At 44.9% G+C, this 16,479-nt stretch overlaps 5 protein-coding genes across 5 annotated transcripts; 4 read left to right on the top strand and 1 right to left on the bottom strand.

Annotated features, from left to right (window-relative positions):
- Positions 1 to 526: 526 nt before the first annotated feature.
- Positions 527 to 1,660, top strand: AOL_s00097g307 (uncharacterized protein; the record flags this gene model as incomplete). The annotated part of the gene is made up of 1 exon (XM_011126140.1): positions 527 to 1,660. One exon carries the CDS (start codon positions 527 to 529, stop codon positions 1,658 to 1,660), a length of 1,134 nt encoding a protein of 377 aa, XP_011124442.1.
- Positions 1,661 to 4,242: 2,582 nt separating this feature from the next.
- AOL_s00097g306 (uncharacterized protein) lies at positions 4,243 to 5,770 on the top strand (the record flags this gene model as incomplete). Its single annotated transcript, XM_011126139.1, has 4 exons — positions 4,243 to 4,575; positions 4,648 to 5,097; positions 5,199 to 5,442; positions 5,574 to 5,770. 4 exons carry the CDS (start codon positions 4,243 to 4,245, stop codon positions 5,768 to 5,770), a joined length of 1,224 nt encoding a protein of 407 aa, XP_011124441.1.
- A 1,453-nt stretch (positions 5,771 to 7,223) lies between these two features.
- On the top strand, positions 7,224 to 8,634 carry AOL_s00097g305 (uncharacterized protein; the record flags this gene model as incomplete). The annotated part of the gene is made up of 3 exons (XM_011126138.1): positions 7,224 to 7,391; positions 7,480 to 7,561; positions 7,619 to 8,634. 3 exons carry the CDS (start codon positions 7,224 to 7,226, stop codon positions 8,632 to 8,634), a joined length of 1,266 nt encoding a protein of 421 aa, XP_011124440.1.
- Positions 8,635 to 11,601: 2,967 nt separating this feature from the next.
- On the top strand, positions 11,602 to 12,834 carry AOL_s00097g304 (uncharacterized protein; the record flags this gene model as incomplete). Its single annotated transcript, XM_011126137.1, has 1 exon — positions 11,602 to 12,834. The coding sequence occupies one exon, from the start codon at positions 11,602 to 11,604 to the stop codon at positions 12,832 to 12,834; it is 1,233 nt and encodes a 410-aa protein (XP_011124439.1).
- A 522-nt stretch (positions 12,835 to 13,356) lies between these two features.
- On the bottom strand, positions 13,357 to 15,245 carry AOL_s00097g303 (uncharacterized protein; the record flags this gene model as incomplete). Its single annotated transcript, XM_011126136.1, has 4 exons — positions 13,357 to 13,644; positions 13,730 to 14,641; positions 14,743 to 15,026; positions 15,128 to 15,245. The coding sequence occupies 4 exons, from the start codon at positions 15,243 to 15,245 to the stop codon at positions 13,357 to 13,359; spliced, it is 1,602 nt and encodes a 533-aa protein (XP_011124438.1).
- Between the last annotated feature and the right edge of the window lie 1,234 nt (positions 15,246 to 16,479).

Genomic DNA, 16,479 nt, shown 5'->3' with positions numbered 1-16,479 from the left:
TTTCTGCATGTCTTCATAATCAAGCATCATCAATTCATTACTATCATTTTTTTAAATTTTTCAGTTCGATCTTTGTGGCGGCTTCGAACCATCACTTCTTGACTACAAAGTTCTCAGACGTATGTATAGATTTTGGCAACCTTGCAAGTAAATATCTTCATATAAAAACTCTATATCTTCAATCCTGGAGCCCAAACACGTTAGTAGTACCGTTGTGGCTTAAGCGCACTCGTCTCCACTTCGGTATTTAATCACGTTCGGTTCCTGGTTCAACGGGATCCCCGCTCTTGGCATACTGTCGGTAGTTGGATGTCGGTGCCCTGACCGGTTGAAGAGGGGTGAATTCTGGATCCTGATTCTCAGGATCGAATCCGAATCAATGTTCAACCAAGCTTGAATGTACCTTACACTCACAGAATATCAAAAACCCTCGGATAGATATTTCTATCATTGGTATCCTTTACTTCGGCGCGTACACGTCTATTGATATCAGTGTTTATTTGAGGACCCATGTTCGATGCCAATCATGAATAACAATCAAGCATCCTCAAAGATACTTCGAATACCTCTAGAGATCCGCGATGCAATCTATTCCCACCTTTTCGACCTATGCCAACGTCCAGATGACCCGAAACTCATACACCCAGCCTACGATCCAAAAGCAAGCCCGTCTAAGAGGGAGGGCTCCCTATTCACACTCAAATATGGATACAATGGGAGCCTCAGAATCAAATACTACAACACCCTCCCTAAATACCAACTCCTACCAATTCTCCAAACATGCCAACAAATTCGCTCGGAATTTCAGGATTTCCTTCACCGTACTCTAAATAAGGAAGGTGAAAACGTCAAAGCCGGAGGGAAAAGGCTCAGGTATGAGCTTAACCTCACTTCCCACCGCCTCTTGGCGTATCCTACGTGGGTTGTCCTTCCGCTGCCGCCTGAGGAGCCGTATAATGTAATCGATGAGCTTTGGGTCAATTACGAAATACGAGACTATACGCAACGAGGAGGCCGGTTTTATGCATGTGGAGGTCCGGGGACGGAACCACATACACTTTTTCATCTTTTGTCTAACTTTTTGTTTCATGGGCCTCAAGGGTTTTATCTACCAGCGATTAATGACCCAAGCCCTGACAAAGATGGGAAGCGACCAAGCTATAACGGCGGGAGGTGTAACCCGAAAATCGAGCACCTCATCCTTAACATTTCATTCCACGAGGCCAGCCAAAAAATAAAGGGACTGGAAAATTTGGAAGCCGATGTGGAGTCCGGGAAACCAGGCGCACAGGCGGACCTGGAAGAAGTAATTCGGGCCTTCGAAGAGAGCAAAAAGGATGCTGCGGGATGGGTTGAACAGAATGTTGGGCGGATAGCTGAAAGTAATTATTTTGATGGACATGTGAAAATGATATCTGTATTCTTCGAAGGTTTGGAGATGTGGCAGGCAGAGCCGGATTGGACCGAGGATGAGGAGGATGGAGAGGATCAAGATTACCCATTAACACACTCTATTACCATCGATCGTGGTTTCGATAGAGCTCCTGACTGGAAGGAGAATAGCGACTTTGTGCAGTACAGCTTTATCTGGGGCCCGAAGCCAGAATCTCGGAGAGGGTTCACAGATGAGCAACAAGACAGCGGTCAGACCGGTACCTAGATTAATTAAAATTGAAAAGTGCGCAGGGGCTCAATATTACTTGGTAGAATAGTAGCTTAGGAAATAAACAAAATTTAGAATTAGTTCACAAGATAACATCCTCCCAGCAAACTACATGATAGCAGGTGATTAAGTACTCCCCCGATTGCCCAAAAAAAGCTTTGTCCAGAGGAAAGTAATAACAAAACCATTCAGTCCTTCAAGAAACCTTTCAAGAGTATACTAGTATGACTAATGATGGTCGCAAGTGAACATGTCAGCTGCTAGTCTATCTAGAAAAACTATTCTTTCTATTGATTAAGGCGTTCCACTTGCGTTAAGCCCGGGAGGTGGCGTATATGTTCCGCAGATGGAGAACGAGCAGTAACTGCGGCATCCAGACACCACAGTATTACACACAGCGGGTAATCCGCTGCAAACGCAGTTTTTGTAACAGTTGTTGAGATTTGTAAGTGTGCAGGCGGAGGGCAAGGCTCGAGGATTGAGAGGAATAGCTTTTTAGAATTGGGTTAGAATGGATGACTAGAGATCTGTGACTAGAAAAGGAGTTTAATTGAGTATATTTATATATACCTCTCTTGATGGGCTTGATGACAAGCTCAGGTTCAGCCTCAATTATTGCAAAAGATGGGACCGCATCGGGCAGTGGGGTTGCAGAGGTGTATAGGTTGGAGGACACTGTCGATAGGGCAAGTAAAAGGATTTTGAATGCCTTCATCTTGAAACTCTGCTTGAGCTCTAGAGGCCTGTAAAGTATATATTTCGATGAATGATTAAGATGAATTATTCTTGGTAAATTCAAAGTGATAAATATTGTAACCCTCAGCGAGACTAGCTTAAAATAAGGCCTATCGAATCTTTATGTGGTTATGCGTGTTTCAAGGTCGTCCTATAAACCGACTTTCTCTAAGGGAGACGAAGCATTCCTCTTTATATCCGACTCCTAGCACTGCAACCAGCTTCAATATACGAAAGCATACAGATTTACAAGTCGACATCATATAATCGAATTGAGTTCTAACCAGGCATCCGTCGCTTATCGGTCGGACTTTTCCACCGAATCAGAGGCTTTCAGCTCCCCCGCTCGAACTTTGAGAAAGAAAACCTTGAATCAACGTAGCACAAGTCATTCTCGCCTTCACTGGCTGAGAGGTCGATAATAATTTCCACCATTTATTTAAGACAGTCTTCAATTTTCGGGAAAAAAGTAAAGTCGGATCCCCCTTTCCCAGGAAAAAAATTCATGTCGCTAATCACCTAAATGCACGTAATCCCGCATCAGCACGAGGTGGAAACATGGCGATCCATACCAAAGACAGACTTACAAATCAAGGTTTAGGGAGGGTGTGATTTCTATCAAGGGATCAAGTTGTACAAGAATATCGGAATTTCAAAAGGTCTCTATGGTCGTTAAGGTATCCCGAAGAAATCCCCAGGTCGTTCTCGGGACATATTGACATTCCCAGGGGTGGGTTTATCGTGAGCCTAGGGATCACAAGCTTAAAGTTCATGGCAATTGGGCAATATGGTTGTATTGAACAGCCCCAATTATCCCCCTCTTAAGTTGGTCGTGTAACATAAATCACTCGATCCAGTTTATGAGCTCCCACGTTGTGAAAACGTGGAGACTTTCCCAAAGGCAATTTACATCTTTGGGTGGACCGGGTAGATTGATAAGTGCCTAGTGCATACGTACGTATCCTAGAACCATTAGCTTCCTTTGACAAATTCTACAAGCTAATTTCAGTCACTCATGAAAAACCCCTGCACACTGCGAAGCCCAAACGCTAGCTGAATCTCGATTCTAACTGTGGTAAAATAGCTAATTAGTATACTTGGGAATTAATGTAACGTTGGGGATTGTTGTGTTGGATAAACATTTAAACGAGTTATACCGTTAACTTCATAGCTATTCTTGATATAATGTCGGGCTGGTTTTAAGTTTTTGTTGGATAGTAGTCTAGATCTTCTGGAGGTTGAATTAAGCCTATGCACAGCCCGCAAAGCTAATGAGAAGGGTTCCCAATATATATGCTACATATACATCGGCCGGGTACACAGGCCCGCTTTTTCAGGCCAGAATAGCCATCTTGCTAAGACGACCATTAAGCACACTCGGATAATTGCAGAAATAGAACCATTTTGATAAAGTGCCTAGGGATGCAAAAAAGAAGCTATTCAATTACTTTTGTTTCCACCGTTTGGATCGCCTTCCACTTAATCCACTCAGCAGTAGCAACCCTGCCCAAAATCGGAACATGGGAGAAAAATTATAAAACTTATTGGGTCGGGTTGAACGGAGCATACACTAAGACAGCGAGCAAGCGGGAGGAAGTGGCATTTCTTAGAGCTTTCAGGAATCGTATAGAGGATTACCTTCTTCCCCCCCAGCAATTTACAATATACGAAATGAGAAGCGAGTTTCTAGGTCTAGTGGGTCTTGTTGTAGATACACCAGCGAGTCTACCAGCTGAGGAGGAAATCAAAGCAGCCGTTTATGCCCTTAGTCGGCGCTGGGTAAGATATATTTGAAAAAAACTGCGAATTATGAGCAACTCGAACATTTCTAACGGTTCACAAATATGGTGTCATCGAAGACTTCTTTCTATATGCCTTGTCTGTTTATGCAGAAGGAGGATGAGGGGGGCCTTGACGGGCATACAGAGGCCCCAGAGCCCCAACATTCTACCAGAAAACGGAGTTCAATATTAAAATTCCGCCGCGATAACCGGGGGGGTGATGGCAAAGACAGTAATATTGAGCAGAGGGATAACGCACCCCATGACCTCGTATCTCTATCAACACCTCCAGGCGTTTCAACGAAACAAATGCAAGGGATATTCTGGCAGTGGAAAAATCCTGGAGATGGTGTCACTGTTTATGTTATGGACACTGGCTGTGATTCAAGGCATCCAGTAAGTATGCATCTAGCTTCCTGATAATACGTAATAAATGAAATTAATCCTCACGCTTTTCGGTTCCACTAGGAATTCAAAAATACCAAATTCCAGGATTGGATATTTCCGGGGCCCGAGACTTTAGAAGAACCGAGGGATGATAGCGACCTCCCAGAGTCCAACGACTTTCATGGGACTCCGGTGACCGCAAAAATTGTTGGCGAGAAGACTGGGGTAGCGCAAAATGCAACTGTGGTTGTGGCCAATATCATTGCGGGCAATGCACGGCAAGGCTTTGGCCACGACCTTTATAAAGCACATGATTGTCTACTAAAGATATACGACCATGTCAAAAAAAATAATCCTGGTGGAATCGCCAAATGTGTGATTAATATTAGCTATGGCTGGATACCACTCGATCATCTAAAGTCTATAGATGCCAGATGGGCCGCAGCAATTGAACTACACTCGAGATACATATTTTCTGAATTAGTAAACCTAGGGTGTTACTTTGTTATGGCTAGTGGAAATTCTGGAAAGGTTTGCTGATTTGTTTCTTTCAGTAGTATATAGTGCTTTTCCTCATAAAACTAATATTGAGTCTAATTGAACATACGCTAAATTCCCATTTCTAAAAATAGGAAGTCACAACTGATCTGATATTCGCCCACGCCGCAGACCCAAAGTTAATGGGTAATATAGTTGTAGTGGGAGGGCATGATTTCGACCTTCGAAATGTATATGACTACGGTGGCATCGTCACAATTTCAGCTGAAGCTAGGAATCTGATTGTAGCCCGAGGGTACTCGATGTCCATGACACCAAGTTACGGCGAGGGCTGGGATAGTAGTAGTACGTGGAAGGTTGGGCACGGGACATCATTTGGTAATTTATCAATTCCTCGGCTGTCATCTTAGATACCTCTTCTATCATACTTGCATGCATGAGGCCGTAGAATACGATTTCCCCTCCGATCCTAGTTCTCACTAACAAACTTGGCTTTCCATTATAAATAGCAAGCCCCGTCGTAGCCGGACTCCTGGCAACCTTTCTCTCGTTTGGACTCGGCGACCCAGTTAGGCTCCTTCACACCTTCGCAAAAAAATCGCCTTACCCCAGTCAAGCAAAGATTGCTTTTAATGGTATATACGCAGATCAATGGCCAAAATCTCTTCGCCCTGAGGGTTATACCCGCAATCCTAAAAATCCTTGACCTCGACCCATAGTTCGCCTCAGAATGTGTCATACAGTTGTTTCAAGCTCAGATGTGACCATTTGGCCAGGTCGATAGCTGGAATTTCTTCGTAATTTTGTCTTCAAGGCCGAGGAAGCGGAATGGTTCCCGGCGCACCGGTAGTCGAGAAAGTTTGTAGGGACAGTCCCGGGTTTCAGCTCGTGCTCGTGGCAATTTATAATTTTTTAGTCTCCTGCTGTTTTCTTTGTATGGTGTAACATACTTCGCTTTTAGTAGCTGATTGGAGTCCAGTCTGTGTGACTTCAAACCCAAGCCATCGGCAAAAAATTTACCACGTTGGGAACACCACAAAGTGTTGAAATTCAAAGAAGATAGATTTGAACGACAGCCTAACTCATGATTCTTGACGGACTTGACATCTTAATTCTTCTGGGGAAAAAAGCGAAACCTACTGCATGTTGAAACAATTATAGCCACCAGCAACTGGGGTGCTTTTATAGAGCACCCCTTATTGTTGCGTTAACCCGATTGGCTGGCTTGGTGAGCTGTGCCGCAAAGGCGCTTCGACCAGGAACATGGCGACGGTTTTCTCGCCTACTGGAGCAGTTGGGGAAGAAAACAGCGCCTCCTTCTGTGATCCGCAACAATGACTGGTCCCTTACTCGGTATGCTTATCGTCACCTGCCGGGGATTTGGCTGTCGACCCCACTCGAAGTACTTCCAAGGTGTGCAAGGAAACTAGGCTGATATGTCACACCCACTTTTTGGCCTGTTTTTCTTACACGTCATGCTCCAGAATTGGCAGTTTGGAGCCTTGAAGAGGCTGTTGAGTAGAAAGCCAACCTAGCTCAATGCAATGGTTGGAAAAGATGGTAGAGAACTTCTGAGAAGTTTCATAACACGCCGGCTGCAATGATCGGTCGATTTGATTCCTCGTTGCTTCTCCACGCTCCCTAGGGTCATGTACATGGATCTATACGGATATATACCGAAAACAATTCTATTATAAGGTATATGGGTTCAACCTTGCGGTTATTCGAATGCGGCTGTGTTAATACTTCCTGGGATCTAGGCAGGTACGCCGCGGGAATAACGCATATTTCCCACATCAGTATCCGGAAGCCTCTAGTCGTTCTACCTACAAGTAGTCAACCTTCGCACAACCCAATAATTCTGTGCTTCGTTTTTTTCTTCACTTTATATAAGCCGGAACCGCTTTAGAACCTAGGTAACCAGGTCTAGCGTGTATTACCATACCTTAAAATTTCAATCTCGTTGGTATTGAGTGGGACTCGAAGATCGACGAACTGTATTTCCGACAAACCTCAATTCTTCAATCTTTCAGCCACTGGGTAGCCTTCGTACTACTCCCGAACAGGATTTCTCGACGACCACATATAAGGGAACAAAACCGCCTGACCCGATTGATTGTCGGTTGTACAGATCAATAGACGGGAAGTCCATCTAGAAAATGGATCCCGAGGTTCTTTCGCACTATTATGTCCTCGAAGTCAGTCATGACGCTAGTGATACCCTGATAAAACTGGGTTTTCGGCGACAGTCTTTAAAATGGCATCCAGATAAGAATGCTGGTGCTTCTCCTACAAAACTAGCTCTTTGTAACGCTATGATGGGAAAAGTAGGTACCACCGAACCCAATCGGAAGTTGTAATTGATTCATGAGTAGTACTAATCGTATCACTTTTTTCTTCTTCTTCGGTATATAGTTGAATGATGCGTATAAGTGTTTACGTGACCCAGATGCAAGGAAATTATATGAGCTGAGATGTACTTCTATTATTTTCACTCGTGAGTATCTATTTTGTGATACGACTCAAGGGTCAAGGTTTCTGACAAATACGATAGATGCGGGTGATCCAGGTAACTGGTTTCGCGAGACGTTCGAGGCCGAGAGGAGGGCTAGAGAGGAAGAAAGACAACGTCAGAGAAGAGAGGAACAGGAAAGAAACGCAGCTAGGCAGCGAGAGCGGGAAGCCCACGAGCGCCGGCGGAGAGAAGCCGAAGAAAGGCAGCGAGAGCAGAGAGAGGCCGAGGAGAGAGAAAGACGAGAAAGAGCGGAGAGAGCACGGCGAGCAGCAGAAGAGCGAGAAAGAGTCGAACGAGAACGGCAAGAACAAGAAAGAAGGTGGAGGGAACAGCGACAACAAGAACAAAGCCAGAGGCGACATGGTGCGCAAGAGCATCAGTCTCGAACAACTGAGCCCAACGGATCTACATTCTCACATTTCACACAGCGGGAATGGGAGGCATTTTTCTATATCCTTCGAGTTCTTATCATTTTACATGAAGTTGCTTCAGAGAACAAACGTCAGGATTCTACTAGTTCTTCAACCCCGTTTAGTGGATCAACTAGTGGTACTCCACGTTCTTCATTTGGCGGCTCGACAACTTCAAATCAAAGTAGTCCTCGTTCCTCATTCGGCGAATCAACTGCCTCGGATAGAAGTACCCCGCGTTCCTCGTATAGTGGATGGACGGCTTCCAACAGCAGCACTCCACGTTCCTCATTTAGTGAATCAACCACTTCAGACGGTGGTGCCTCACGACCCTCATTCTCGGCTCCTAATCCTCCACCAGAGTCGCCTCGTCCTACACAGGAACGAACGAACGAAGACTTCACGGAACCTGCGGAACCTTCATATTCGTCCTATCAACCGCGAACAGAGTCTAATTTCGTACCCCTTCCGAGATACAGCTCGAGGGCTCGTTGGTCACAAGCGGAGCTAGATGCCCTGCTGAAACTGCGTCGGGATCATCCTCGGGAGACCTGGGATTACGTTGCGCGCCGCTTGAACTCCCAGTTCGGAAATGCAAGGAACGGCAATGCCGTAAGATTAAAGCATAGCAAGCATACTCGTTAACCGTCATGAGTTATTGGTTAGTATAAATTTAGGTAATTGTGGACCTTTAATTCGTCTTCTGAGCGATTGGCGCATACATAGATTTTTTTGGCGTTCTCGGGGTCTTGTTTCTCTTGTACATACATTTAACGACTTAGAAAGGCGATTCTGCCCCTTTATATCGTATCTAGATACCTGTATATCTACCAAACTATATAGCTACGCATAGTTTCCACGTTGTACGCTTTCGCAATCACAAAATATGCTTAAGCATATCGATATTGGGCGGCTTAAAGAAAATTCAACTCGGCCTCGTTTAGACTGGATATGAGACCAGTCTAGGCCATTTCGAATCAACTTCAGTTTTCTCTATATACCCCTCAAATGCCCCCTACTATGTATGCATATACAGCTTCTAGCCCTGAGCAAGATGACTAATTGAGTAAAACATGAAAGGCGACTGAATTCTATTTTGCTGACCATATATATTTGTATTATAAACCGGCTAGAGTATAGCTATGTCCAAACTTCCATAATAGTTAGTATACTAGTGCCAGCGAAATATAGAGCAAACTTCGAACCACATTTCCGCTAGATTAAGTAAAACAAAACCGAGAACCTGCGAAAATTAGATCATTTCAATGGATTACAAAGCTATCTTGATTAGATAGCCAAGTCGCAATCGGTTATTCAGCAGTACCTGCATATATAAACGTCATGATATGAACCATGAACTTGAACCAGATTGTGGCATTTAACAGATCTACATCCAAGCCTCGTTTTTTCCGAAACAGGAATTTATTTTCGGCGAGGCAGTCCTGACAAAGGGAATTTCAAGGGACCACTAAGCCTATTGAGGAAATAATGTGAGTCCTCGGCTCGAAATACTCAGCCACGTTCCCAAAACTAAGGAAATTCCAGAAAGAGGCAAAAGGAAAATTTGCGGCTTCGTCGATGATACCTTGGCCTAACAAATAAGTTTTTTTTTTAAAAAAAAAACGAAGGGTATAACCAACCTCTTCGCTTGCATGGAAATATGTATTTAGACGGTGAGGCTCCGAGAGTAAGTAAAAAGCGGGGCGTCTTAGTATTATGCACCGGTTGTGGAGTCATGCCATTTCAGAATGACAGTTCGTGGAAAATTCCATTCTCGAGCCTGCACATCTGGTGTCCGTGACCTAGCGACGGTCTAAGCTCGGGGCACCGAAGTGAGAAAAATTTGCGTCATGGTCATGCTACAACTGCTTTTTCTAGAATTTTTGGGTCGTTGGGAGGATCGGGAACTCTGGGGGAATGTCGAAAAAAAAAAAAATCTTTATGGTGTCTAACAAGAAACTGCCCTCGTGCCTCTGAGCTCAGAAACCAGCAGTGGCTTCTCGAAGTGTAAAGTAGATGTTGGTAGGTCCAACCTCACGCTAGAAAAAACGTTCTCCCGAACAGGACCGTCCGGGTTTTCCGTCCGAGGAGATGGAACAGTCTAGTCGACTAGACTGCTCTGCAGTGTCGGGAAGAAGTCGGGAAATGTAGCACATGGTCAAGTGGCTGAACACTGGACACCTGGTCAAGGCCATGGCCATGGCTTGGGAATTAATAAATGGGATGCAATAACAATCAATTGCTATTCCCAACATGTTCATTGACAGCTAGTGAAAATTTGGAGGGACCATGCCAACGGATTTGCCATCAAATTAACAGACCCAACCGTGGGAACATACTGTATGAACGCTTCATCGGGTAAAATAGAAATTAACATTTTATTAGTTGATTTGATGGACTGATAAGAAAGAAAGAAGAGAAGGAAGCGGTGGCAAACATGAACACTCACTAGCACCTGTCAGGATTCCTCGCGATTCCTAGCTCGTGTCGAAAAGTGCATGAGCCATTCTCTTCCCGACTCCCATTCGGCAATGCTACGGCCAAGTTGCGATTGAAGAAAGGAAGGGGGAGAAAAAAAAACGAAGATGGAAAGTTGATGTCCAGAACCGAAGGCGAACGAACACAAGAGCGCCGACCGCTAAAGGTGCTTTATTGTCGTAGTAACATGCGGACCCCCTTTCCTATAGAATACTGCGTATGGTGAAGTTATTTTCCTAGACATGCAGAGGGCCTGCATGCCTGGCTCGCAGCCCCTCCCTGCCCAGCCCAGATATGTGCATGTATGGATATGTATCTAGCCTGAAAGACTGATCCGACCGACCAACGGAAAAAAGAAAACGAGCGAGGATGACAAAGGGGCCCGTCAGTTGCACCGCAGTGCAGTGCATTGTATGGCCCTTGTTGGACTTGGGCAACCCCTTGGCCTGACCCCAGACTTGTATTTAAAGATTTAAAAGCAGAAGGACCGTCCAACCGTTAACGTTAACAGGTATTCTAGAATCTCATTTAGAAGCCCTTCTCTTCTCCTCCATCGAAAAGTCTCCTTCCTTTCGCCACATTTTGACCATCTTGAGTCACGAGCTTCCATCATTCGAATATTCACTAACACAATATACTATACTTCGACACCGCACTTGCTTAACTTGGTAGTCTTCGATACTGCGCTAGGTGATAGCCTAAGTCCGTTCATTCAAAATTCGATTTCCAGTCGACACCCTCTTTCATAAACCTGTCGCGGGAAATCTTTCGACTTTGCAGACACCAGACGTTTCGTTTGCGCCGCCTATAATACAGTACATACAGATATTAAATCCTGAAAACTCGACTTGAAGGATCATTTGTTTCAGCATATCCCCCAGTCTGGTCAACTTTTTTTCGAGGTTAATATTGGCCTTTCCGGAGAAAAAAAAAGTAGGCAGCCATCGGATACCCCTTTGACATCCGCTTCCGTCCCGCCCCCTCACATACGGTCGCTGACAGCCTAACCAACACAGACTTCACAACACCACCGTCGCATAACAGACGATATCCATCATCTCGACAATCTAAATAAACAGATATTACAAATCCAAGGGAGCAGTTTTCAAGGACTCGTAGATTTAGGAGGAGGAGATGCCGGGAATACAAACTTTTACATCTACCTCCTATCTGGCCTTGCCGCCAACGACAGCGGCATTCTGGCAATATGTCTCGTCGTCCATGATAACTCATTCTCTCCAGACTGTTCTTTCAGCATCGAGCAATCCGACAAAGAGATACACAATATCCTCTATCATAACATCTTTCGCCCAGTTTCAACATGTAATTGGGTCCATTATGTCCAGCTCTGACGACGCCGGAGCCGAGTATTTCGAGTGGTTCTTGGTGAACCAGTTAAACTTGACACCAGAAAAGATCAACGATAGGTGGACATCTGTGAGGGAAGCAATGAAGGAATCCCTCAGCGCATTAGTAGAAGCTAGTCTAAAATCAAGCCGACGGAAGAATGCGATGCTTCACCCGGCGGTTCTGGAGGCTAAGGAAATTCTTCACGAGATGCAAATCGACGATCGGGACACTGGTGTCACCGTTAAAACAGGAAGCCATTCACCAAAACCTTTGGCAAGACGGCTGGGAAAACAAGGGTTCTTGGACGTTGAGGAATACACTCTTCGCAGCGAGTTTATGGCTTTCCGACGTGATACTCCTGGTCCAAATGGCCGCTCCACAGCACAGACACCTCGACCTGTCTGCCCCTCCTCAATACTCTCACTAAGGGTTTATCACGACGGGTTGCTATCTGTGGATTCGAGGCATGCCTTCCAACCTGGACCACCCAAGACTCCTGTTTCAAAACTTCAACGCGATTCTATCCAGAATCAACTGCGTAACAAACGATTCCCCTCCAACATAGAATCGCGCGGTTCCTCGGTCTCTTTCCTCGAGAGGCAGTTCGCTGAAGCCATGCACATCATGCCAATTAGGTATCGTGACCCTGTTGAACACGACCTGGAACTCTCCCGTCTTCTTGACTCCTACGACCCCGATTACGATGGTAGATTCTACGACGAGAAATCCGACGCTATCAGTGTATCAGTTTCCCCTAAATCTCGGGCAGGAAGCGTTGTGAGCATTCAATACCCACCCGCGTCTCCGGCAGAATTCCCAAGCAAAGAATCTACAGTTGTACGGGAGCACATCCTCTACAGCCGGCCGGTGAGCGGTGCCGGAAGTGATGTTAGCGAAGTCAGCACTATCGGCAAAGTCACCCGTAAAAATAGCCAGTTCACCTGGAAGGGTGACTGGGAAACAGAGGACGAAGACGAGTTCTACCGTGAGGCCCTTAAATACAGCCCTGGAAGATAATGGCACTACGAAATCACTTCCATGCACTTTCTCCCATTTTGTTTTGAATCAAAAACTTCTTTGACATCAAGTCGATTGCATCCTATTTTCTCATTGAGTTTTTTCATCGCACCTCTTTTATAATTAATCTTGCAAGTTCATATTTAGCGTGCAGTTTCCTTTTTACGATATCCAAAGATGGCGGTTCCATATTTCATTCTGGCACGGGCAATCCATTCATTCATTCATCTATTCTTCTTTTCTCCTTCCTTCTTTTCTCCTTCTGTTTTCTTTTCGAGCAATCCCTATTTTCAGAGGGTTTATCCCGATGGTGCATTTACGGCGTTCATGACTATATAGAGGCGAACTGGGTTTCATTTGTTATCATTCTGGCTACATACCTGCCTATTATGGCTCTTCAACCTTTCTGAAGTATTTTTTCCATCCCCGTGTATATAGATCAATCCTACCTCCACCATCTTGGCATATCCAATTTTAAAATCAATGATTCCATCTGAATCGAGAATTAAAATGCATGAACTTCTACAACCCCATTGCCATTCTCTCTTCTCTCCCTCTCTCAAGATTTTCGTCCCATGACAACGTTTTCCCTCGTTCGATGTCTCCAGTAACCTGCGCCACAGGCGATGGCATAGAAATAACTCTAACATCAGCTCTTTGATCAGTAAGCACTGGGTCAGGTAGTGGTAAAGTCGAAACACTACTCCGCCCTCCTGAAGACCCGCGAGACACGAAGCCCCCCAACCCAGACAAGTTACCCGTCACCCGAGACACGGAGCGGGATATTGACAATGGTATCGCATTCCCAAGCTGGAAGGTGAGTAAGCCGTCATTAGACCAATAATCAACCACCACGTGAGTTTTTCGTTTGGATGAATGCGGGAACTTTACGTACTTTAATAACCGGTACAGTGATTCCATGAACGATCACACTTGCTATCACCGAAAACCATACTACCAGCTTTGTTGCTGTCATCATTGTGTGTACTCCCTTTATTTGCGATTCATCCAAAGGAAGCTTTTCGGTCTGTCGTAGAAATTCGATAGTAACGTAAAGATAAAAGATTGCGCTGACACCAATCGGCCCGAAGTACCCTGCAAACGCTGCTTCCCTCAAATTGTTGATCCGAGGGATGTACTTGTGAAGCAACAAGATGATAGGTGGACGTCGCAGTAACAATATCAAAATCGCCATCCCGAGTAACCTTCCGATAGGTATTTCTGATGTAGTCCCAAACTCCGACCATGGCGCCACTGCTCCAAACCATAGGAATATCGTGATGTTTAGTAGCATGTCAATCGTGGGCTGAAGACTATCATCGAGTGTTTCCAGCCGAAACCAATCATCCAAGGTAAAAGCATTACCAGCAATAAAGCATGCTAATACATCATCCGTTCCAATCATCCCACAAGTGCCCACAATAAACAAGGCCAAAGCAATCGCAAACACCAAGAAGGACTCTCTGTCGACCAGCTTCCTTTCACTGGCCAAATGCAAAAGGTCCTTTGCGAGCCAACCTACTACGCCTCCATAGACTACAGACAAGAGGATTGTATATGATATCGTCTCTGTAAAGAATAGTGACACACCATGTCCGACCCTATCAGAGAGGAACGCGTATCTATAGATATATAATGCGAGAAAAAGGAAAGGGTATCCTAGTCCGTCATTGGCGCCTGATTCGGCAATAATGATGCGCTGGAGCGGGACGGGTATATGCTTATCTGCGAATTTACCCTTAACGATGGTATTTGATAGGATGGGATCCGTGGGGGTGATACAAGCTCCAATGGCGAGCGATTGAACCTTGTAAGAAATGGTGTGACTAGTATGAGTAAACGAGGCATTTTTTTTGTTCGCTATAAAAACCTGGGACGAAAAGTAGTGTGGGTTTTTTCTACACGTACATATGTCAGGCCCGGGATGAGTCCGTAGATTATGGTGCCGCTGACGAGCCACATGACGGTCATGACCGGGCCTAGGAGAATTCCTAGAGATTTCCATTCATGGATAAGGTACTTTTTTGGTAGCTGAACTCCAGCTAAAACTAGTTGAACTCCGAGTACTAGTCTGGAAAATGCAAGATTGATAGAATCTAGATTTTCCTCTGAGTTATCTCTGGCATAGCTGAGCGGGCGTATGATATGAGCACCGTAAGGACCCAAAGCTACCCCCATAAGAAGAGCGATTACTAGGACATCAAAACTCGCATTCTATGTAAGCGTTGGCCCCCCTTGCCCAAGTATTTTCGACGAGTAAACCCAATTGGGGAGCGATAGGTGTATGACGTACGAGCCTCAGAAAGATACAACCTCTCTTTGACAAAGAAAGAGACGAGCCCAAATGCTAGGACAAACCCTCCCAATACTGTGCAGACTATATTGAACTCCGAGATTATTAGATTGGGCATTGCGACGTCCAGTCCCCCCGCAATCGGGTCCGAGGAAATTCTCGCTCTGTGGTTTTGTAATTGTTTAAGTGCGGTGAACTTTTTGAGCCCCCGTTTTCAGCCAAGATTTCAGGACAGCGGTAGCTCGCCTCCTTTCAGAAGTAATTGTTATTGAAGGATGAAAAAGGAGGAGAAAACCGCGCCTGTCACACGGGAAGCTATCATTTGGTTTGGGAATCGTAGCTTTCGATTAGCGTTATAAGGGGCAAAAGCGTCAACTGTTTAAGCGGATTCCAAAGAGGTTATATTTGGGCTAAGATGCGTTTAAGCCGAAGGCAAGGACTATATAAACGTCGGGACAGCTCTTTGATGGTGTAGCGGAGAAGATTTTTTTTGGCTTCGGAATCCGAATTGATAATCGTTAGGTGTTGGGGGACCTTTCGAGCAGTAGCTTAATCTGGCTTGGCGGTCTTGGCGAAATATACTCTCTCACTTTGTGTGACACAGCTTTGGCACCATGTTCAAATTGCAACATTCAACACTTGTGTGAAAAATATTAAACTGGGCTGGGAAAAAGACTAGTAAGTGGCGGATAATTAGGGCTTCGAAGTTTTTAAGACGGCTTAAATCAACCAAACTTAATCGTTAAACATATTTTTCTTTCTTCTCTATAGCATATCAATTACCAGTCTACTGGCGAGCCGCAAGTGACACCAGAGACTAACTAATCGACCGCAAGTCACAGACTCATTCGAAGCAGGCGATACAATCTAATATAAATACTATTATTGCCTAATAGCCTCGGGGCCGTTGCATAAGTACTAGTTAAACGTGAAGGAATCCAACGAGACCAAAGGAGTCTATAACGAAGTTCCTGCTCATGCTGAGCAAAGAGCCGAGATGTGTTGGACATAAAATTGCAACAAAATAATAACCTCGGGGCCAAAGGTCACGGACATTTTAAACACGATTCTCGACTGGGTCCGCTTTTGATAACATTTCTTTTGGACCCGCGAAAATCTGATGCTTCTAGAAAAGCTGTTCAATTGACCCTGATCGGGTTTCGTAAAACTAAATAGAACGCGGGCTACACGGTCAGGATCTTGTGAATACACCTAACGCGCTTCGTGATCATAATATTAGGGATACGCGCCAAAGTAAATATTCAAATGCTATGATAGTCTGTCAATTCCGTTGGCACATCTGAACAAATAAATGAAAGCAACTCGCCAAGTCTTATATACTCTGCTTCCAG

This window comes from Orbilia oligospora, assembly GCF_000225545.1.
Source record: "Orbilia oligospora ATCC 24927 unplaced genomic scaffold scaffold00097, whole genome shotgun sequence".
Classification (NCBI taxonomy): Eukaryota; Fungi; Ascomycota; class Orbiliomycetes; order Orbiliales; family Orbiliaceae; genus Orbilia; species Orbilia oligospora.
The sequence above is the reverse complement of the archived record's forward strand: the minus strand, read 5'-3'. Positions and strand labels throughout refer to the sequence as shown.